At 44.0% G+C, this 24,830-nt stretch overlaps 1 protein-coding gene across 6 annotated transcripts in view; it reads left to right on the top strand.

Moving 5' to 3' along the window:
* FAM135A (family with sequence similarity 135 member A) overlaps positions 1-24,830 on the top strand; it is a 170,566-nt gene that overhangs the window by 90,234 nt on the left and 55,502 nt on the right. For all 6 annotated transcript variants that reach the window (XM_075598073.1, XM_075598075.1, XM_075598074.1 and 3 more), the window contains exons 5-6: positions 23,077-23,216; positions 23,334-23,404. In XM_075598073.1, coding sequence (XP_075454188.1) covers positions 23,077-23,216; positions 23,334-23,404 — 211 coding nt within the window. The remainder of the gene's footprint in view (positions 1-23,076; positions 23,217-23,333; positions 23,405-24,830) is intronic.

Here is a 24,830-nt window from a genome sequence, read left to right as displayed (position 1 = left end):
TGATATGAGGGAGATGCAGGGGGGGTGATATGAGGGAGATGCAGGGGGGGGTGATATGAGGGAGATGCAGGGGGGGGTGATATGAGGGAGATGCAGGGGGGATGATATGAGGGAGATGCAGGGGGGGTGATATGAGGGAGATGCAGGGGGGGGATGATATGAGGGTGGTGATATGAGGGAGATGCAGGGGGGGTTGATATGAGGGAGATGCAGGGGGGGTGATATGAGGGAGATGCAGGGGGAGGTGATATGAGGGAGATGCAGGGGGAGGTGATATGAGGGAGATGCAGGGGGAGGTGATATGAGGGAGATGCAGGGGGGGGTGATATGAGGGAGATGCAGGGGAGGGTGATATGAGGGGTGCTGGAGGAGATATGATTTTACCCGTGCGGCCTGATTTTTAAAAAATATTTATAGGGGGGGGGGTCTTTTAAAAATGTATTGAGGCGGTGTGGGTCTTTTAAAAATGTATTGGCGGGGGCATTTTTAATATGTATTGGCGGGGGCATTTTTAATATGTATTGGCGGGGTGGGGTTACATGTATTTAGAGGGATGGGTTTTTTTGGTATGTATTTTGTGGGGGCACTAGTAAGAAAAAATTAGCTGACATTAAAGATTTTCTTTCTATAAAGCCTACTGTATTTATTTTGGTTACAAATGCATTATTTACATTAGTTATGCATATATATGATGTCTGCAGTACAGTACATGCATCGTAAAGTGGAAAAAAAATAGTGCTTCACTTTAAGTACATTTTCACTTTACATACATGCTCCGGTCCCATTACGTATGTTAAAGCGGGGTATGCCTGTACACATCTTATGAGAATACACAGTGAGGCAGCTGAGTGTTTTTCGTATGGCCCTGTTTCAAGCTACATCATCTACCTTCTAATAGATGTCAGCAGCTTCCCCCAGGCCCTTGGTAGTTCAGTAGGTTTCTTCTGATCTGGTAGTCTGACACTGGCCTACGCTATTTAGGTTAATTTGACAATTTGGAGACATTTGTAGCTGTTTAAACATCTCTACATAGCTGCTACCTTAGGTAGCTATGGACAGCAAAATGCATTTTACAATAGTTGATTAAGAAACGCACGTTTTGGCACTTTTATGTCTGATGAGAATCAGAGCTATTCTGGAAGAATGAATTTACTGATCCGTTTCCTCTTTATCTTTTAGAGGGTATATCTGTATACGTTAAAGTAGCCGTTGCTGGCCGAAAACCCTCATAAAACTCTTTGGGGATTATCGTCTGAGAACTCGCGAAACGGCTGCTTCGACATGTATAGAATAAGGCCCTTAGGCCCCGATTGATTACTTCACTCCGGTTCAGTTTCACCCTTTAGTGAATCTGGGCCTTATGTGCTGTTAATAAATTAGACTTTTGATGCTTGGTGTGTAAACTAACTTCTTTACCAATACAGGCATACCCCGCTTTAAGTACACTCACTTTAAGTACACTCGCGAGTAAGTACATATTGCCCAATAGGCAAACGCCAGCTCACGCATGCGCCTGTCAGCACGTCCTGAACAGCAATACCGGCTCCCTACCTGTACCGAAGCTGTGCGCGAGCGGGAAGACTATAGAGCCTGTTACAAATGCGTTATTTACATCAGTTATGCACGTATATGACGATTGCAGTACAGTACATGCAGCGATAAGTGGAAAAAATGTAGTGCTTCACTTTAAGTACATTTTTGCTTTACATACATGCTCCGGTCCCATTGCGTACGTTAATGCGGGGTATGCCTGTAGTTTGCTGTTTGGGTCTGCGCTGATAAGAATATCTCAGTTGAACAGTAAAGGATGACTTTTCTACAGTGCTGTTTAACTGTTGTGCTTCTGCCATGAAGTGCATCAGCAACCTACTATGGGGCAAGAGAGTAATGAGCTAAACAGATGAGCCCGAGTGAAAGTCCCCTTTAAATTCACAGCAGTAAGACATAGTTACTATGTAGATGAGTTTGAAAAAAAAATGTAAATAAAGTTCAGCCGTGTTAATTTTAGACGACAAGATATTTGTATTTACAGTATTTTAATTTTGAAGAAGGCAAACATAAAACTCCAGTGAAACATTTTTCAATGATCTCTCATAAGGGGAAACAATTCCTTCTCGACTCCAATATGGCAATCGAATTTCTACCTGGATCTTCATCCTTCCCATGTTTTTATTTATTTGGTGAAAAGATTTGTAACCTTTTTTTTTTTGAAGATATCTATTGTAACTGTATTCAGTCTCCATGGGTAATTGTCACGACATTGGGTACCTCCCTGCCCGAGATCCCTGATCAAGTTTGTCTGCTGCCACCAGAGCCTGTAGAATAGACTCCACCTTTAACTATCCCTAGCCTATGGGAGGCTGCCCCGGGACACAGGTTTCCACTAGTCAGATACAGGGAGCTAATAAGTTTTAGGATTTATTATTTGCCGGGTACAGCAGCAAGGTACCCAGCATCCCAGTACAGGTTGTGACGAAATAGACAGCAACTTTCTGAAAATCCTAGGAGCTCTGCCCTCTTGCCTATTCTCATTAGGAGAACCAAGAGGTTAAGACTATGCTCCCATGTTTTGCCCCTTTTACCTTGTTTTGTGTTGTGAAAGCAGTGGTATTGCTCTTCTCCGGTCTCTCGGCACACTAAGGGTTACCTCTGGACTTCCTCTGCAAGAGAGCTGTAAGCCCTGCAGCTGTATCAGTCATTGTGTGTCTCGGGAGGGGTACGATCCAGATAAGAAAACAAGTCAGGGCACTACGGATTTCTTCAGCAAAATAATTTATTAGGCCAACAGTATAAGCAACGTTCTGACTAGTAGTCTTTTTCAAGTGGAGTGGCATGATTAAAGTGTTTCAAAGAGTCCAAAACCCAGGTGTCTGCATTTCTCTGCCGGTGTCTCGCGCCTGCGCAATCCGGTCCCGTCTTCAAATCCTGCAATGTTTTCCTCCCATGTCTGATGTCATCACACTAAGCAACGATCCTCTCCTCCTAATTCTCAGATCCTCTGCAGCCAATTTGTGGTATTTAAAAAGAAGACATGTTCAAGTGACTGTCAATAGGGATTAAGTTCATCTTCAGGCGAACCCTCATATCAGTATTTTAGTAATAAAAAGTAATCTCTCACTTATTCCTTTCTTAAATTATTGAGCATTAGCCAAAAATAATTCAAGATTTCAGTAATCCACAGAAATAATGCAGAATCTAATTAATCTTATAAGCACTTGAATTTTTCCAGATTTCTTCCTTTAGTCCCCCTCTCTCAGCCCTATTCAATATCGGTAAGTTTGAGTCTGCCAGGAAGTCCCGCAAGGCTTGTTTCGTGGTTTCGGAGTGCGTAACTTTTTCTCCATTATATACATTTTCGTAAAACGTTTAGAATTCTGCTACAATTAGTTTAGGATTCGATGTCGTTACACTCAATTTTAGTTTTATGGCCTGAATGTTATAGTTTGGCTGTTTATTCCTAATTTTGTTTGCTAGCATGGTATCTGGCTTGTTTGCTTTCTCATAAAACTTCCTCTTTGACCAACTCAATGAATTTTCAGCCTGGGAGGTCAGGAGAAGATTTAATTCAATTCTGATATCTTTTAATTCCTTTAAGGTGTCTGCTCTGCCATCTCTATGCGTTTGGATTGAAGTACTGCAATTTTTTTTATTTCTCTCCTTCTTTCTCCCTGTGGCTATACTAATCAGGGAGCCCCTGAGGTTTGCCCTATGGGCCTCCCACAGGGTTGCTTGGGAGGTTTGATTTACATACCGTTGGGGTGATAGGTTGTTCCTGTATCTGCTGATGCTGCCGTTGTTGGTCCTGCAGATCTGAAGGGAAAAAAAAAATATTTAAGGTTTCTTTCTAACTTAATTCTACTTCCAAATGAAATTGCTTAGGTCTGGTAGTGGGGACAAAGGAGGGCCCTTTTGCCATGACTGATCATTCCATTTCTGACAATTGATAATCAGACAGATTAATCACTAAACTATACATTCTCATGGATTGTGCGAGTGCGATACTGGAGGTGTTTTTGGATTTCCGTTTACTCCTGGTCTTCTCTTTTTCTTTTTTGTGATTGTTGTTTTTCCTCTCCCTAAAAAGAAGTGCCTGGTGTCTGCGGATAGGAGAGCCCTCTGCCGATCTTGCATTAGACACTCGTGGGCACTTCTGACCGCCTGTTTGTTCCTTTCGCACGTGTTTGATATTTTATACGGCTATCTTGTTTGGTCCATTGATGCACTGAATTGTCCTAGTCATTTATCACTTTTTTAACGTCTGTTTCTTAAAATGAAGTAAATCTTCCTTGAATTTCTGAAGACGTGTTTTCAAATCCTCTAGTGATTGCACCGTCACATCATTTTGATGTGTTTGCTCAACGATGATTTCCGTTTTAAGGATTTTGCGCTTCACTCTGCTAAGTTGATTGTTCACTTCCTCAATTACCGTACAAGTAGTATTAAATCCAACTAAACTTTATTTAGAATTTTACACCAATTATCACAAAAATCAGTGTTATTACCAATCGTTGGGCGATTGCGAATCCTAAAACCTCTAGGGATTTATTTGTGTTTGTAATACTCCGCTAGTGTTTTTGCATATGAAAAAAGTTCAATTTCTTTATGTTTTAGCCTTTCCAAATCCTTAACGTGATCTGTTGGTCTATGGGCCAAAGGCTTCTTCTGGGGTAGATTTGAAGATTTTATTTATTTCTTCATCATTAAATGTTTTTATTGCAGCTTTATTTGTAAGATTAAATGAGAGATTGATTAAACCTTCCATAGGTTATAAAAAAACAGTGCACATTAATTCAAGGGTGCGCAAACTGGGGGATGTAAGATTTTCTAGTGGGGGCGCAGCACTTAGAGGCCCTACACTCTTCCCCAAAGGCATTTAAATTAAATGTAAGGGTACCGCACGAGGCCTCTGTAAGTTGCCTTACCTTGTCTTAGATGGCATCGCATCTCAGACGGCTTCGGGCAACGTTGCGTCAAATTCTCCAGTGACATTGCATTGCTATGGCACATGACCCCACGGCGTCATTTGACTTCGGAGACAAGGTAAGGGGGAGGGTGGGGGGGCGAGCGGGTGGGAGAGCAGGCAGGGGGGCGCAGACTGATTATATACAATACATCACAATATATATATATATATAGTAGACATTTGGGGAAAAGAAAAAAAAATTATATATATATAATATTTTTTTTTTTTTTTATTTTTTTTCTTTTCCCCAAATGTCTACTGTGGAACCATAATATATTGCGAGAAACAAACACCCGGTCAAACGGCTCCTTCAATTACTCCCATGCTGTAGGACCTAAAGTGCAAGAAGCAGCTGTGCACTGAAGTGGGTAAATAGGGTTTGTTGGCTAACACATATACAGTACAGTTACTAGTGGAGATCCTTTGTAAAGCTCAGAGAAGACATATGTACACATGTATGTGGATTTCTTTAGCCAATCTGTAGGGCAGAGTTCTGAAAGCCACTTTTGTCCAGGTTCTGGTACCTTTTTATTGAACAGTACTTATGAAGAATATATTGATGATGTTTTGAAAGCTTTTATAACTTAATCTATGAATTATTTCCATGTTGATCTGTTAAAATGTTTTACAAATGGCAATCAATCTTTAGCAAAGCAGTAAAACATGCATGCCATATAGCAAAATGATGTCACAGAAATGGGGTTTATTGGAATGGGAGGCATGTGCAGTAGCTCTCACACTTGCGCATCAGAGATGTGTAAATCAAGAGTTGGGCTGCAGAATACATAGGAAATGATAATATTTGTTGCTTTTGACTGTCTTTATTTTGTAAGTACAAGTTGATCTTTCAATAAACCCAAAGCCTTTTATTAAAAGCCTTGAGTGTCGAGCATCCTAACTTAGATTATTGTTCATTGTTAAAGCTCTCCCTTAGCGCCCAGCCACAAGGAATTTTATGGCAGCTGCTTTTCTTTTGCAACTGAAAACATTTTATATCACCAAGACCGGTTCATAGTTTTAAATATGACTTCCAGGTATTGACCATAAAACGTTATGGTTTTTCTCTTTGTGTGCTTCTTGGGCAAAGGTAGAAACAGGTATGTTCAGAATCTATAATGTGTTGCTAAAAATGCAACTCGCACTTTCAGGAACACAAGGAAAGCAACTCCAGTGGCCATTTAATGTAGCAAGCAGTTTACTTTGCTTAACTGTTCCCGTGGCTGGAAAAATATATATTGAGAATTCACTGGCCAATCAAAACAAGCACTGTCCAAGTTTGTTTTTCTCTTAAAGCTCTAAAAGGTATTTTAATGATTAAAAAAATGCACATGCACATACTTTAATTCGTGTTTGTTGCACTGGCTTCCTGTGAATGATGCCGCCTGTGTCTACACATAGTGATCCATCTTTCTCCCTTCCTTTCTCCCTTCCTTTCTCCCTTCCTTTCTCCCTTCCTTTCTCCTGCGTGTTTTTCATTCTCTTACTGGCTCCTATTTCTTCTCTTGCCTGTGTTCCGGTCTAGCTTGCTAGCTTTATTATAACTTTAAGTAATAGCCACGTTGTAATGAATAATTACACTGAATATTGCTATTTATCTGTTCCCACTCAACTCTGATCCTCGTTTGCAAATGGAGCCTCAGAAATGTGACTACGGTGCTGCAATGTTACCTTAGCCCTTGCAGGCTTGTCATAGGGCGCTGCAAATAATAAAAAAACTCGTTTTTATATGGAGATCAGTCACACCATATAGGCTGCTGCTCCTCTACCTTTTCTTCTGATAGGAGAAGTAGAGCTGTATCAGGATGGGGTAACACAGGGACACGCAAACTCCTGTCAAGTTCATTTTTTGTTTCTTTTTGCCAATTCAGAACTTGGTATTTAACTGGAAATTCCCAGTCTACTAACATAACAAATGTATTTCATAAAGCCTATACTGTACCGATGCAGACTGGGACCGATGCAGACTGGGATCAATGTGCATAGCTCTGTATGTGCCAGAAAACACAAAATCATGTAAGCATGATGGATTCTTTTTGAAAGGGGACATTTACAGATTTGATCGTTATTGATGGTGAAGGATTTTAGGCTTGTTTAATGCTGGGCCGTTGCCCAAGGCATCTAGTTTTAAAGAAACCAGGTCTGAGTTACAGGCAACAAAAGCCTTGAAGCATTAGCAGCTACGTTCTTTGGACTACTGATTTGGCCAACCATGAAAAGAATCCGGAGGATATGCCTGTTGTCATTTAATAGAACTAGGATCAGGATTCCCGTGCCTGCCTCGTCCTGCTTTTTTATACTAAAGTAATGAAGAGAGGAGATCATATTAAGCTTCCAAATAGCAAAGGATGCTCTTGGGTGCATCTACATTTTAACAGAGAAGAGCTGTAGTGGTTAGAGTATTGGTTCAAATGCTGCAGGTGCCACGTCCCACTTGGTGTGATTCTAATTAAAGTTCCCAGTCTCCCTGTGCCTTTGTAGGATGTACTAAAAAGCTATGTATTTATCGCTGTATACCTTCCCCAGATCTTCTTCTTTTATAACATGGCTTGACCTGAACTCCTAGGCATTCCATGGAACCTCTGTAGGACATCATAGATTCAGATCAGGTGCAACTTCAGGGTGCAGTTCCACAGCTGGAGAAGGATGGATCTAAGAGAGGCGATTGCGTGACCTTAGAGCCTGCAATGCTGCACCCTTATCCCCCTCCCGCACCCCGGCAGCATCCCGCAAATAAAGCACAACACACAATGCTCCGGAGGTACAACGGCCGTGGCTTTTATTTAAATACTGCAAAATGGGAGGTGACACTTAAATCCATGATTTGTAGGCTGGGACCGTCCCAAGTCCCAGCCATTCCTCTGACCCTACGTCAGCCGCGAGATGGGCCCCAGGTACTCAAAACACAATGAGCTCTGCCCACTCGCCCACCATACCACCAATGGTCATTAATGTAACTGAGCCCTGTCTGGCAAGGTCCCCCAACCAGCCGCCGCGAAAGACAATATAACCCCAGCAGACACCTCAAATATAAATATATTTAATACAAATACAACACAACATAATTTAACCAGAAAAGGGGAGGGAGGGAAAACAGTGAGGGGCGCTGAATAATCTCCCTTCCCTCACTGCTTGCTGTTAACTACTTCAGATGCTCCCTTCGCCACTCTTGAGCGTCACCGGTAACCAGGAGGGGATGGTGGAGGCAGGATGAAAAGGTTTGGGGCGCCTGGGCCTTGCGGTCATGCCTCAGTCCGCTTAAGGCTCCGCACTCTCCTAGTTTTCCTAATGAATGTAATCTCTTCCTGGAGGAAATGCTCGCATCACATTGCGGAGCAAGTTAACAAAGGGTTTCAACCGGGCCTGCTCATTCCAGCGGTTGAATTTTTATTGCTATATTCTGTTGCACACTTGGGCTGTATTGTTCATGCCATTAAAAACAATGGATACTCCTTGGCAATGCCGTTTTTTGGTGTCCTAGTTTAGAAAGCACAGGAGCCCAGTGAAAGCATTGCTTTGCAGAGCCCTTAGCAAAGAAAGAGTGAAGCATCCAAAATGTAACGTTCTAACAATACAAGCACTGTTCTAATATCCAGGGCAGGCGGAGGTGCTCAGAGTGGGAGGTCATGCTTTGCTTTACTTCCCAAGAAGTACAACATGCTCCCAATGAATAGGATTGCAGTGCTGAAGCATTTCACCAGCTGTTTATCGGATGCACAGTATCAAAGGTATTTGCCAGGAACAAACCCATCTCACAGCAACTTTTTCTTTGGTTACATCCACAATGGTTTGTCTCCTGGATTTAGTTTTCATTCTTGAAATGTTTGGATACCCATGTCCCTGCTTATCCTGATGCATTTTTGTCGTTGTTGCAGTGAATGGATCTCTCTCTTCTATCCTCTTACCTTCAATGAAAGATTATGCACTTTAATGAACTAAACCGGTGCAGTATAGGCTTATTCACCAGAAAAAAAATGAAACCGGTTTAAACTGACCGTTTTGATCTACCGCAAAATATTTGTGTAAGAAAGCAGAGCACAGTATTGAGATTTGTCATTTTGAGACCAAGACACTCGGCTGCAAAGAAGGGCCAATTCTCTTATTCTCTTTGCATTTAATAGTTGAGAGGTGCTTACCCCAATATGCGTTTTGAGTGGTTTTAAAAGCTTCCCCCCCCCCCTTTCTTATCTAGTAAATTGACATTTTTATTGTTAATTGACCTATCCTGAGGCAGTGAAATGAAAGTAAAAATATGTATTCATACGTAATAGCAACATATTTGTCCCCAAATGTGGGATCTTCTCCAGTCCTCTCAATTATTGTTTTTCCTTTAGAGCAGGGGAGCACAAACTGGGGGGCATGGGATTTTCTCGGGGGGGGGGGGCTGTTACAGAGGCCCCGTGCTCTTCCCCAAAGCATTTAAATTAAGTGCCGGGGGACCGCACAAGGCCCCTGTAAGTCCTCTTACCTTGTCTCTGACGGCTTCGGGTGATGCTTCGTCATGACAACACAACGTCACATGACCCCGCTGCATCATTTGACGCCAGAGACAAGGTAAGAGAGTGAGGGGAGAGCAGGCGGGGGGTGCAGGGGAAAAAGTTTGCGCACCCCTGCTTTAGAGCATTGTCACTCAATGAAAACATCATATTGAAAGTTTACCAAATAATGTTTGTGCACAGAAAAGAGTGCATTCTAATAATGGCTAATAAATGAATCACGTGAGAGTCTACACTCGAAACCGTTTTGTTGTTTTAGAATGTTCCAGCCATTTACCTCTTGAAATTTTACTTTTCAAGGATTATTTACACTGGGCAGTTGTCAGCTGATGCATTTGTTTTCTAAGATTGTTTAATCAATGCCAATATTGTATTTTGAAATCGCCTCCAGCACACACGATGTTAAATTATCACAGATGTTTCATAATTTACCTTTCTCAGGCACTGCCCAACACCTTTGGAATGCCCCTCCCCTCAATATCCGACTGGCACCCTCTCTCTCCAACCAGCACCCTCTCTCTCCAACTTTAAGGCCCATCTTAAACAGACCTCTTTAATTAATCATTTGGGTAGCACCATTGGCGGATACTATAGATCTCATAAGTATTGACCATGACCCCTGGCAAAAGCAATTACCTTAACACCCCCCCCCCCCCCTACATTCTCTGTAAGTTCTCCCTACTCATCACTTAGATTGTAAGCTCTTCGGGGCATTGTCTCGTTTTCCTAATGTTTACTTTTATGTATGAAGCGCTTATTCATCTTATGTCATGTGCATTACTGCTGTAAAGCGCTATGTACATGCATGGAGCTGTATAATTAAAGATGTACATACATCATTTAGTTGGTGGAAACTGTGTACGCCAGTCAAATTTATGTAGGTTAATAGAAAACAACTTTCATTTGATTGTATAACTCGGGTAAAGAGCTAATCCACAATGAAAGTCTGATGGTTCCAAAAAATAACTCATTTTATAGCTCTCTTTCTTCAAGATTAGTGATTAAACAACTAGAAGTGTATTTTTTTTTATAAATGACAGTCCGTGAATATGAGTAAGGACCTAGACAAGGAAATTGTACTCTTACAAATCAGGAACATTACACACGAGCTGCTATATTATTCCTGCACAGGCTGTGTTCCAGAAACCTTTTCAGTGTGGCTTGTTGCTCATAACATATTGGGCCGAGCAGCAGCATGCACAGTAACGGGTGTGCCAAGCAGACATTTCAGCATTGTTCTAGTACAGGGTTAATGGAAAGTGCATGCCCCAGTGGTAGGTGATAAGAGGAGCCATTTTACCTCACAGCAGTAAGTTTTTTGTTTTGGTCCACAAATTACTTTTATGGAGACGTAACAGATTTTAAACCAGCAGGGATTTATGGTTCCATTTGTATTTAAAGCAGCAGTGTATTTTACATTGATCAAATGAATAATTTACTGCAAAATACATTTACAGTGCAATACTGTACTTGTTTGAATCAGAACAATTCCTCCTTTTAAAAAGCTCTTCATTTCTGTTAAAATACTGGAAGAATTTTTTTTAAAATACAGCTTTATTAGGGATAGTGAACTAGTGTCAGGAGTAGGATTTTAAAGGTATATGGCAATTGATTCTAATTGTAGAAGTATTAAATAGTGTTTCTGACTTGTACTGCTTCTATAATAAACAAATGCTTTGCCGGGTTTTATGATCTTTACCTTCTTTCTGAATAAGATGACTTGGAAACTCTTGTGCTGTATAATATGTGTGTGTGTATGATATACAGGCGGTCCTCGTTTTACGACGTTTCGTTTTACGACGAACGGCTTATCCGACGCTTGTCAATGCATCCCTATGGCCCGTTTTACGACGCCCGAACGGCTTATCCGACGCTCTTACGACGCTTTAAAAAATTGCTACAAATGAACAACCAGACGGCTGCAGGATAGGGAGATCATTCTGAACAGTCTGTGTGAAGGTTTGGTGGTGTATTTTAGACCCTAAACCATGGCTGACCAAAGCAAAAAGCAAAGTACTGTTACTCCAAAAAGGAATAGAAAATCTATAACTTTGGAGACCAAGCAAAACATAATAAAGCGCTCTGAGAAAGGAGAGACGAACACAGAAATTGGACGTGCCTTGGATATACCTCGCACAACTATTGTGACAATAATCAAAGACAAGGCAAGAATCTTGGAACAGATCAAGGGCTCAGCACCTATGCAAGGTACAACAATAAGGCAACGTGTTGGGCATATTGCTGAGGTAGAAAAACTCCTCATCATATGGCTGGAAGATCAATCCCAGCGTCATGTGCCCATTAGTTTAGCCTTAATTCAGGCCAAGGCTTTGAGTCTGTATGAGGACATTAAGCAACAGCATGGAGAAGGGACCACTGAGGAAACGTTCACTGCAAGTAAGGGCTGGTTTATGCGGTTTAAAGAGAGGGCAAACTTGCATAACATTAAAGTGACCGGGGAAGCTGCTAGTGCGGATGAGGAGGCAGCTAAAACCTTCCCTGTTACATTGGCCAAAATTATAGAGGACGGTGGCTATTGCGCACGTCAAGTGTTCAATGTTGATGAGACTGGGCTCTACTGGAAGAAAATGCCCAGTAGAAGCTACATTGCAAAAGAGGAAAAATCTATGCCCGGGTTTAAAGTTGCAAAGGACAGGCTGACTCTTCTGCTTGGATCAAATGCTGCAGGTGATTTCAAGCTAAAACCTTTGCTTGTTTATCATGCAGAAAACCCTAGGGCATTCAAGGGTTATGCAAAGAGCACACTTCCAGTGATTTGGAAGTCCAACCGTAAGGCATGGGTAAAAGGGAGCCTTTTTGAGGACTGGTTCCAGCATCAATTTATTCCAGCTGTGCAATTATATTGCATGAACCAGAACCTCGATTTCAAAGCATTGCTGCTCCGGGACAATGCTCCTGGCCATCCCGTGTACCTGGATGACCATCATCCAAACGTCATGGTGGTGTTCATGCCCCCCAACACCACCTCATTGATACAGCCGATGGACCAGGGGGTTATCGCTTCCTTCAAGGCCTACTATCTTAGGCGAACATTTGCCCAGGCCATCAGAGCAACCGATGTGGAAGGTGGTCCAACATTAAAAGAATTTTGGAAGGGTTACAACATTCTCCATGCAGTGAGAAACATCGGAGAGGCATGGAATGAGGTGAAACAATCCAATTTAAATGGAGTTTGGCGTAATTTGTGCCCTGATTTTGTGTCTGATGTCCAAGGCCTTACAGAGACTGTTGCATAAGTTACAGAAACTGTTGTGCAAATGGCCAGAGATCTCAACTTGGAGGTGGAAACCGAGGATATTGAGGAGTTGCTCGCCTCACAATCTAACGAGTTGAGCAATGAAGACCTCATGCAATTAGAAGAGCAAAAAATTGCTGAAGAGGAGGCCCACCAATCTGCTGATGTGGCACAGCCACAGCCACGTAAATCATTGTCAAGCAAAATGTTGGCTGCGGCATTCAAGCACATTGATAGCGCACTGGCCATATTTGAGGACAATGACCCTAACATTGAACGGAGTTCAACAGTCAGTCGTGGGGTGTCTAACCAAATCAGCTGCTATAGAGAGATCTACACGCAGAAAAGGAAAGGATCTGTCCAGACTTCAATGAAGAGATTCTTCAAGAGGCCGAAACCTTCAACTCCACCTACATCACCTCCAAGAAGTCCGTTGTCTGTTGAAGATCCCCCCCCCCCCCAATCATCTTCCTCCAATAATTGATGTGTTTTTTTTTTGCTCATGTACATTTCTGTACAGAATACAGCATAGTTTTATTTTTATAGTTTTATTTTACAGTTCTGGAATCAATAAATATAATGTTTCCATCATAATCTATGTGTGTGCTGCATATCTTATTGCTTGAGTAACATTTTCTGTGTATTTTAGCATTAAAAATGCCTTCAGGAACGGAACGTTTGATTTAAACAGTGTTCCTATGGGAAAACGGGTTTCGCTTTACGACGCTTTGCTATCTGACGCCATTTTGAGTAACGCATTGCGTCGAATAACCGAGGACCGCCTGTATAGATGTGTATATATGTGTATGTATGTGTATATATATATATATATATATATATATATATATATATATATATATATATATATACAGTGCTTGACAAATCACCCAAAAATCTACTCGCCGAACCAAAAAATCTACTCGCCACCTAGTCGCGCCCCTAGTCCCGCCCCCAACCCCGCCTCTAGTCCCGCCCCCAGCCACGCATTTTAAAAAAAGCCATAAATTGAATAAATTCCTAGTAAGAACATTCGTTTTTGATATTAGTTTATTTATTGTATTACATTATACTACAATTAGTCCTTGGTGTGTGTGTGTGTGTGTGTGTATAAATGTCAAATCTAGAAAAAAAAAGCCAGATGTGGATGACTAGTTTCCTGCAACCCTTAACTAGTGTCTGGATGCCCCCGCTTCACAATATTTAAAGCAGCAATCCCGTCTGGGATCTTACCTGATCCGCAGACCCTCAAAGTCCAGGTACCCTCATTCCCGCAATGTTATACATTGGAGGGGAGGTGTTCGTTACCTGTCTTCTGGGTTAGGGGGGGTTCGATGTCTTCCGTGTGAAGCTTGAGTCAGATCTGGAAGTAAGCAGTATAGGTTATTTCAGTGTAGTATAGGGCAGTTAAGATATCCAGATCCATAGTGTGAGAGTGTGTGGGGGAGAGAGCGAGAGTGTGTGGGGGAGAGAAAGAGAGAGTGTGGGAGAGAGTGAGAGAGAGAGAGGGTGGGAGAGAGAGAGAGTGGGAGAGAGAGAGAGTGGGAGAGAGAGAGAGTGGGAGAGAGAGAGTGGGAGAGAGAGAGAGTGGGAGAGAGAGAGAGTGGGAGAGAGAGAGAGTGGGAGAGAGAGAGTGGGAGAGAGAGAGAGTGGGAGAGAGAGAGAGTGGGAGAGGAGAGAGAGTGGGAGAGAGAGAGAGAGTGGGAGAGAGAGAGAGTGGGAGAGAGAGAGAGTGACAGAGAGAGAGAGTGACAGAGAGAGAGAGTGACAGAGAGAGAGAGTGACAGAGAGAGAGAGTGACAGAGAGAGGGAGAGACAGAGAGAGAGAGTGGGAGAGACAGAGAGAGAGAGTGGGAGAGACAGAGAGAGAGAGTGGGAGAGACAGAGAGAGAGAGTGGGAGAGACAGAGAGAGAGAGTGGGAGAGACAGAGAGAGAGAGTGGGAGAGACAGAGAGAGAGAGTGGGAGAGACAGAGAGAGAGAGTGGGAGAGACAGAGAGAGAGAGTGGGAGAGACAGAGAGAGAGAGTGGGAGAGACAGAGAGAGAGAGTGGGAGAGACAGAGAGAGAGAGTGGGAGAGTGGGAGAGAGAGAGTGGGAGAGACAGAGATAGAGAGTGGGAGAGACAGAGAGAGAGAGTGGGAGAGAGACAGAGAGAGAGACAGAGAGAGAGACAGAGAGAGAGACAGAGAGAGAGACAGAGAGAGAGAGAGAGAGAGAGAGAGAGAGACAGAGAGACAGAGAGAGAGACAGAGAGAGACAGATAAAGAGACGTCAAGGCGCCGTGACGTTGACGCTGCTCCGCGCTGATTGGATGTTTTCAGCCGACAGTGCTCTGAAAAACAGCTTGGCTGTCGGCTGAAAACTCCAGCGCCTCAGCACGCCTGCGGACGCTCGCGTGAGCCCCCTCTAAAGGCATCCTCATTGAGTATGCAGGGGCTCAGCGCGGAGCGTCCGCACGGCTCAGCGCGGCCTGTCCTTCTATGGACTCGGCCAGAGAGACAGATAGAGAGAGAGAGACAGATAGAGAGAGACAGATAGAGAGAGACACACAGAGAGAGACACACAGAGAGAGACACACAGAGAGAGACACACAGAGAGAGACACAGAGAGAGACACACAGAGAGAGACACACACAGAAAAAGAGAGACACACACAGAAAAAGAGAGACACACACAGAAAAAGAGAGACACACACAGAAAAAGAGAGACACACACAGAAAAAGAGAGACACACACAGAAAAAGAGAGACACACACAGAAAAAGAGAGACACACACAGAAAAAGAGAGACACACACAGAAAAAGAGAGACACAGAACACACACAGAGAGAATGAGAGACAAAGACAGAGAGAGGGCGAGGGCGACAGGGAGAAGGCGAGGGCGACATAGGGAGAGGGTGACACTCACAGACACACACTCACTCTCACAGACACGCAGAGACACACTCACGCAGACACTCACGCAGAGACACACTCACGCAGAAGACTCACAGACACACACTCAGAGACACTCACTCACACACACACACACACAGACACACACACACACAGACACACACACACAGACAGGCACACAGACAGGCACACACACAGACACACAGACAGACAGACACACAGGCACACTGACAGACACACAGGCACACTCACAGACACACAGACACACTCACAGACACACAGGCACACTCACAGACACACAGGCACACTCACAGACACACAGGCACACTCACAGACACACAGGCACACTCACAGACACACAGGCACACTCACAGACACACAGGCACACAGGCACACAGGCACACTCACAGGCACACTCACACAATGACAGACACACACACACACAGGCACACTGACAGGCACACTGACAGACACACAGGCACACTGACAGACACACAGGCACACTGACAGACACACAGGCACACTCACAGACACACTGACAGACACACAGACACACAGGCACACTCACAGACACACAGGCACACTGACAGACACACTCACAGACACACAGGCACACTCACAGACACACAGGCACACTCGCAGACACACAGGCACACTCACAGACACACAGGCACACTCACAGGCACACTCACAGACACACAGACACACAGGCACACTCACAGACACACAGGCACACTCACAGACACACAGGCACACTCACAGACACACAGGCACACTCACAGACACACAGGCACACAGGCACACTCACAGGCACACTCACAGACACACACACACACAGGCACACTGACAGGCACACTCACAGACACACAGGCACACTCACAGACACACAGGCACACTCACAGACACACAGGCACACAGGCACACTCACAGACACACAGGCACACTCACAGACACACAGGCACACTGACAGACACACAGGCACATTGACAGACACACAGGCACACAGGCACACTCACAGACACACTCACAGGCACACAGGCACACTGACAGACACACACACACACAGGCACACAGGCACACTGACAGGCACACTCACAGACACACAGGCACACTCACAGACACACAGGCACACTGACAGACACACAGGCACACTGACAGACACACAGGCACACTCACAGACACACTCACAGACACACAGGCACACTGACAGACACACAGGCACACAGTCTGTCACTCACACACTCACCGGGTCACACGTGGCAGCAGTGGGGTCTCCGCACGGCAGTGGGCCCTCTCCAAGACATGGGACACACAGCGCAGCGTGGGCCTCAGCAGCAGCAGCAGCAGGTCCCAGCAGCAGCAGCAGCAGGTCCCAGCAGGAGCAGCAGCAGGTCCCAGCAGCAGCAGCAGCAGGTCCCAGCAGCAGCAGCAGCAGGTCCCAGCAGGAGCAGGAGCAGGTCCAAGCAGCAGCAGCAGCAGCAGCAGCAGCAGCAGGTCCCAGCAGCAGCAGCAGCAGCAGGTCCCAGCAGGAGCAGGAGCAGGTCCCAGCAGGAGGCGCGCACGGGGGAAGCTGGGTTTGCACGTCCCCCTCCATCCCACGTGGGGAGCGGAGGGTGCGGGGGGGCTGGATCGCGCGCTTGTTTTGGGCTTCCCCCTCCGTCCCACGTGGGGAGCGGAGGGGGGAGGGTGTGGGGGCTGGATCGCGCGCGGCGCTTGTTTTGGGCTTCCCCCTCCGTCCCACGTGGGGAGCGGAGGGGGGGGGGGCTGGGTTGCGCGCGGGGCTTGGTTTGGGCTCCCCCTCCGTCCCACGTGGGGAGCGGAGGGGGAGGGTGTGGGGGGGGGGGCTGGATCGCGCGCGGCTTTTGTTTTGGGCTTCCCCCTCCGTCCCACGTGGGGAGCGGAGGGGGGGGGGGGCTGGGTTGCGCGCGGGGCTTGGTTTGGGCTTCTCCCTTCGTCCCACGTGGGGGGGGGAGGGATGCGGGGGATTCTGGGTTGCTGGGGGGAACAGGCAGCGCAAATGGCAGGACACTCTGCTTGCCCTGTGCACGCGCGCCGGGACCACAGGATTTGCCGCCATTTTTTTTAACTTTTTTTAACCCAATCAGGGAGGGGGATTATTTATTTATTTATTTATTTATTTAAAAAAAAAAAAAAAATTGGCACGAGCAGGGGAATTCATTGAGCTGCAGCACGGGTCGCCAGCTGCCTAAATCCACTCGCAACGGGCGACAGGTTATCATTATTTGTCGAGCACTGTATATATATATATATCTATCTCAAATGGAAATATTACTGTGTGCTCATTTGCATGTCTTAGACAGGTCTGCAACCTCACCTTTCACCATTATCACCCAGCACACAGCACTTCCACTGCAGCAAGGGATTCTGGGAAATAACATGCAAATGAGCACACAGTGGACCATGCAGCAAGCTTAAGCCTATAGGGAACCATGTTTAAAATGGTTTTGAAGCAAAAAGTGGGACTGTGTGCTCATTTGCATGTCATTTCCCAGAATCCCTTGCTGCGTTGGAAGTGCTGGGTGATAATGGTGAAAGGCGGGGTTGCAGACCTGCCTAAGACATGCAAATGAGCATACAGTTATATTTCCATTTGCTATATGCTTTGCTATGGAGGGTTTTTGTCACTTTTTTTACTCACCATAACTTAACTATGTATATTCTATCTATCTCTATCTATATATCTATCTATATCTATATATCTATCTATACCTATCTCTATATATATCTATATATATATATATATATATATTTCTATCTATATATATATATCTATTTCTATCTATCTATTTCTATCTATATCTATATCTAATCAGATAAGTTCTGCATTACATTGGACCAAGAGAAAATAAAAACATATTTAATAAAAATTACCCATCATAAACAACATTCTTTTGTTTATAGTTTAATCATTCCATCAGTTTAATTATTTGACCTCTTTAGAGATGTTATCTTGTTCTTTGCAAAGTCAGAACAAGTGTGTAGACCTTTTTCGCACTTTTGGAGCCGTGCGTCTAAGTAATGATCTTATAGAGGCAATCCAAGCAGAGTAATATATGCAGCCTTTGACTACCTTTATTGAAAACAAATTACTTAAGCTGCTGATCAATTGGTTCTCCCGTGATCGATCAACAAAATCCTGTTTCCCTAGGTTCAATGAATGGCCGCTTTTCCGTTTCAATTCAATCCTTCTGACAGTGTAACTCAGCAGCTACAATGTATTCTTATATTACTACGGTAACATTATCTATTGTTACAGTTTGCAGCTCAAACTGCTGGGAATATTGGCAACAAATGATCACAAACATGAAAGTGTTACAAAGATCTTGCACTGCTGGTGAAGTGTGCTAAAGCCTGCTATAGAAATCAAAGGATGCTCAGTATATTAAAACTCATTAAAATGGCATTGAGTTGAATTTTTTTTTAAAGGTAGTAGGTATTATCTAATACAACAGAACTGATTTATTTAAAAAAAAAAAACACACACATGTAGGATATTGCTTGGATTCCTCCTTTAAATAGGCTTATTATGTCACCTCAAGGACAACACAACTAAAATATCACCACACTGGACTGTTTAACTGCACGCTAAATCTGTATTAATAACCAATTGAGTGAATGTGCTCATTCTATTGAAATTCCTTAAATGCAGCCTAATCCCCGTAAAGATGTCGGGTTTGTGCTCCTCTGTCGCCTCCTAATTGCTATAACACCTACTTTAAATTTAGGATCTAAAGCTTTGAAATTGAGGAAGTGCAGACAATGATTAACACAAGCTTCCTAATCATTTCCAAAATGGGACTGGGAATTTCAGTAGTTGAATGGTGTAGCAAGAAATAGCACCTAAGGGCTCAATTATACCAAATGCTGCAAGGCGGCAGTGCTATGACATCAACCAGTGCTGCCGCCGAGCAGCATCACGATTATACCAGGGAGCTGGTGCAGAGGAGGCGTGGCCGTGAGCGGTTGGCCCTCATTGGCTGGAACCGCTCACGTGACGCGGCCGTCGCCAGCCAAGAACAAATCTGCAGATTGCGCCAGGAGACAGCCGCCATGCAGCTCCACGCGGCACGCACGCTGCAACAGGTATGTGCGCTGCTATTGTTTTTTTTTAATGTTTTTCAGGCGCGCGGCTTCCTGTATAATCAAGGCCTAAGGTAAAAGTTCTGGCTGGTGTCCCTTTATAGTCTCGTGACGTACTGTATAGCATACAGTACTACCAACATTTCCTAGAGAGGCCTATATGGGCCTCTGTTGAAACCGCTGAAGGTTTGCCAAGTGTTCAACGTCAATAAAGACATAATTATTAGCTTGTCCGCAGGTAAAACAATACTACAGAGACAACATTTTACGTAACCCAATATTCACTATGCCCAGCCCATACATTATAAATGAAAGAATGAAGGTCAACATTGTGAGCTCACTGTAAGAGAGGTACATGTTCTACAATTGTTGGAGTTTGCATCTTGTACGGGTTGTATTTGTTTTTTATCCTAGCGATTAAACCACAGGCATGGTATGTAATCTGTTCGTATCCATGAAAAACACATTGAGGGAGGGGGTGGGGGAGCGTGTCTATTTTTTTCAGGAAAGTGAGCAAAGAAGGGTGGGTATCCGTGTTGGTCCTTTCTTCCATGTAGTAACAAAGGAGAGAGAGGGAGTAGGTGGTATGATGCCTTTTATTGGACCAACAAGTAGTTAAAATGTTGAATTCTCAGGGTCCTACCTACTCCCTCTCCCTCCTTTGTTACTACAGGAAAGTAAAGCACTCTTAAAAATAATCCGCCATTTTTATGTTTGTTTTTTGTATTATCATTAAAACTTAAACTGTCTGAATCGTTAAGTGGCCATTCACAATTTGCTATGGCGGTCATGGCAGATATTTTTCCTATCCCACACAAATCTGAAAATTGGATGGCGATGTCTAGATCACATCACTCTACGGATAATAACAAATAATTACACGTGTAAGGCTGCGGCCAGGGTGAATGCGAGTGTGCTTGCGCTCGAGCTCTGTGATGTAAGGCGCTCATTTTGCTTGAGCGATTTGTGTCCTGCTAGCTGCATGCCTACTGGGGCTTTTTTTTATTTGCAGTGCCCTTCGGTGTTCAGGGGACGTCAAAAGAGCCGGCACAGTCTTGGCTTGTGTCTAAAGGGCAAATTCAGCTTGTGCCTGTGCAGGGGTGCGGAAAGTTTTGGAGCTGCACCCCCCTTGTGTGCCAGCCCAAGTGCTTGTGCCCTCCTCCCCTTCTGTGACCTGGCGTCAAATAACGCCAAGGGTCATGTGACATCACGTGATCCCACAGCATCATTTGATGCGCATTACCATGGCGACACGTACGTCACATGACCCTACAGTGTAATTTGACACCACATTGTCATGGCGACGCGTCCAGAAGACTGCTGAATCCCGGTAAGTTGAGGTTGCAGAGGCCTCGCACGACCACCGGCATTCAACTTAAATGCCTCGGGGAAGAGCGTGGGGCCTCTGCAACCGCTGCTCCCCCCCAGCAAAAACCACAGTTTGTGCACCCCTGTGTTAGTGCACCCGGTTTGGCGTTAACTTCCATTGACTTGCATATGAGTTAACACCTGATCCAATGCGCTTACCCACACTGCAGCTTGATGAATCTGCCCCTAAGACACAAGCAAAAACTGTGCCAGCTCATTCCCTGAATATAAAAGGGCACTGTTAAGAATCTGCCCCAAAGGCTGATTACGGCGAATCTGCCATAGAGCTGCAGCAGAGATTGCAGTGAATGAGGAGCACTTTGTGCTACATTCCGGATGTTGGCAAGAGGGGATCCGTGCTTTGGAATCTCAGAAGTTAGTATCTCAGGGCTCTGGGAAGAGAGAATGTCTCTGCCAGTCTATGGCCGACAGCATTCTGACACTGATCAAAACGTAGCTACCATATACAGGTTTACACGACACCGCCATATATATATAGAGGGCAACGATCTTTTATTGTTATATCTTGGTGACTTTTACAAGCTTTCAGTGCTGCCCGCAATTATTTATTATATACGACTGTCCGGCATTTCTTGAATAAAGCACTATTAAAAATAATGTATGGCTGCTCATACTTCTTTCCATTGAAGAGTTATTGCTGGTATATAATAATCCTCGATAGAAACACTGACCTTTTCTGTATGATTGCTTTGTGCAATTTATATGACAATGTTCATTTATCTCCAGGAAGGCATATAGACAGATTGCAGGGAAAAGAAGCATTAAGGGTGTAAAATGAGTATCAAAGAGCTCAGCAGCAGCACAAAGATGTTAATTTCCCTCAAAACATTTACGTTGCTGTTACTTGGGGGCCTGTAAATGCTTCATTGTTTTCAAGATTTCCGCAGAAGTTGCAACTTGGAAGTTGATGTAAGATTAGGGTCACTTGGCCCACCGGAGGCTGCCTAATTATCCATAACCACTGTCAAACCATTGACCCTACCTAATCTCTGGATTGATTCCTCTCCTCTTGTGCTGGTCTCATGCTTTCTTTTATCTAGTTAATGCAGAAAATGGGAACGAGCGCACGATCCGACGGGAGCAAGGAGAGGACCCAGTTCAAAAAATATAAACTTTAATGTGTCATAGACCTAAAATCCAACGCGTTTCGAATGCTTGTGCGTTCTTTATCAAGTTTTATCTTTTATCTAGTTACCATTTTTTTTCTCAATCCCAGCTATAAGAAAGCTATTGCATGCACCTAGCAACCTTTCCCTGCAGAAGTATGTTTACTCTGTGTACATTTTCAGCCATCTCCTGCCAGCCCATTTTTTGGGGACAATTTAGTAATACTCTGTATGTAATCTAAGTGCAGTCGTATGCATGTTCATTGTAAAATGCGGTGTGTCTGGGCATAAAGGCCTGTCACTGATTTTCTGTGAGGCTCACAGATGTGGAGTCCAGCTCACTATCTAATCTCAAAGACTCCAATGAAGTCTCGTAACAATCAGCTGGTTTCCATTAAAACGTCGTCTTTTTGGTCCAGATTTCCAAAATCTCCCTGATTTTCGTCATTGGCAGTTGACATCTCTGTTACCCAAGGAGGGGGTAAAAAGTCCTTTCAGTAAAGTCTAAATTGCAACGCATTGTCCCTTATCCTTCAGATTGATTTACAGAAGTGTCATGTTTCATGTTCAGTCTTGAGATGAGATACTTGTAAGTCACATCTACCTGACTGTGCTTTCTTCTAGAGCAGGGGTGGCCAACTCGAGCCCAACAGGTCAAGTTTTCAGGATATCCCTGCTTCAGCACAGATGGCTCAATCAGAGGCTCAGAGCCACCTGTGCTGAAGCAGGGATATCCTGACAACCTCGCCTATTGGTGGTCCTTGAGGGCTCGAGTTGACCACCCCTGGTTTAGAGTGTTAGAGACTGAGGCCCTAACTTTAACTTTGATCTTGGCAGTGAAGTGATTTATCACCTTGTGTCCTGTTTCTCATTTTCAGGTGACGATTTGGCCTTTCCAGCTTCAGTCCAAGATAGTGTAATCTGCAGTAAAATCTTTCAGATCCTTTACAAGAATGAGGAGATCGCGGTTAATGATGTAATGAACTTCAAAATTAAAATGCTTCTGGATGAAAGAAAGGTAATGTGTGTATTTCAACATGACATCTCTTTAACAGCTCTCATTATTCATTGGGGTTGTCTTACTGCTAGTGTAAAATACACATGATGAATCTCCCGTTTTGCAATGTGTTCCCAGATTGAGGAGACTCTAAATGAACTGATTTTCCAGCTTTCCCTCGACCTGCATTTCACAGACATCGACTACTCGTAAGTACACAAATCCCAACCTTGTGTTTCACTTCAATAATGATCTGTTATATGTATGTATGTACAGTATGTATGTCTTTATTTATATAGCGCCATTAATGTACATAGCACTTCACAGTAGTAATACATACGGCAATCATATAAATAACAAATAATATAAATAACACATAATGGGAATAAGTGCTTAAGACATAAAAGTAACATTTTGGAAATGGAGTCCCTGCTCCGAAGAGCTTACAATCTAATTGGTAGGTAGGAACAACGTACAGAGCTAGTAGGAGAGCATTCTGATAAGTGCTTCTGCAAGGGGCCAAACTTTATGTATCGTGTATAGTATTAGCCACGGAGCTACTCATATGCTTAGTTAAGCAAGTGGGTCTTGAGGTGTGTCTTAAAGGTGGATAGAGAGGGTTCTAGTCGGGTATTGAGGGGAAGGGCATTCCAGAAATGTGGGGCAGTCAGTGAGAAAGGTTTAAGGCGGGAGAGAGCTTTATATACAAAAGGGGGTAGAGAGAAGGCATCCTTGAGCAGAACGCAAGAGTCGGGGTGGTGCATAGTGAGAAATTAGGGCTGAGATGTAGGGAGGGGCAGAAGAGTGTAAAGCTTTAAAAGTGGGGAAGAGAATTGAGTGTGAGATGCAGGATTTGATAAGAAGCCAGGTGTCCTTGATGTGATTTTTGAGGGGATTGAATTGCATTTTAACCTGCTCATAAACACACTTTTCTGTTTTCATGGATACAGTAGGTTGGGGTTGGCACAGGTGTATATAGCGAGGCTAGGCACTGACATGATAATACTGTTAAAGCATGGAGAGAAAGGGGGTATTTTGAAGTGAGCACTGTAGGTATTTGATGTCCCCCTTCTACAGTACAAGGTATCAGATTAGCATGTATCCCTCAATCAAGTGTTACCTTCCGTTTTGATTCACTATGGTAAAAGTCTGTGCGGATCTCACTAGAATGGAAGGTGACATTGATTTGCACACAGTATTGTGATTAGCATAAGTTCTACTCTACAGAGACCGTTACACAAATACATTGATGTCATTTATATCATGTCATTTGTGCTAAGGGATATTATTCATAGAAATCTACAGAAATAAATATTTGAAAAGATTGAACCTGAAATCAAATCTGAGCAAATCTTTAAACAAGTACTGTCATTTTAGGCAAGACTAAGTGAACAGGCTGTGTAAAGCAAAATTGTTCTGTTTTGGTGCAGTCGTCTCTTACAACTCTGCCATCCTCTGATAGCAGTCTCTTACTGCTGCCATCCTCTGATAGCAGTCTCTTACTGCTGCCGTCCTCTGATAGCAGTCTCTTACTGCTGCCGTCCTCTGATAGCAGTCTCTTACTGCTGCCGTCCTCTGATAGCAGTCTCTTACTGCTGCCGTCCTCTGATAGCAGTCTCTTACTGCTGCCGTCCT

The sequence above is a fragment of the Ascaphus truei genome, chromosome 4 (assembly GCF_040206685.1).
Source record: "Ascaphus truei isolate aAscTru1 chromosome 4, aAscTru1.hap1, whole genome shotgun sequence".
Taxonomy (NCBI): Eukaryota; Metazoa; Chordata; class Amphibia; order Anura; family Ascaphidae; genus Ascaphus; species Ascaphus truei.
The sequence above is the reverse complement of the archived record's forward strand: the minus strand, read 5'-3'. Positions and strand labels throughout refer to the sequence as shown.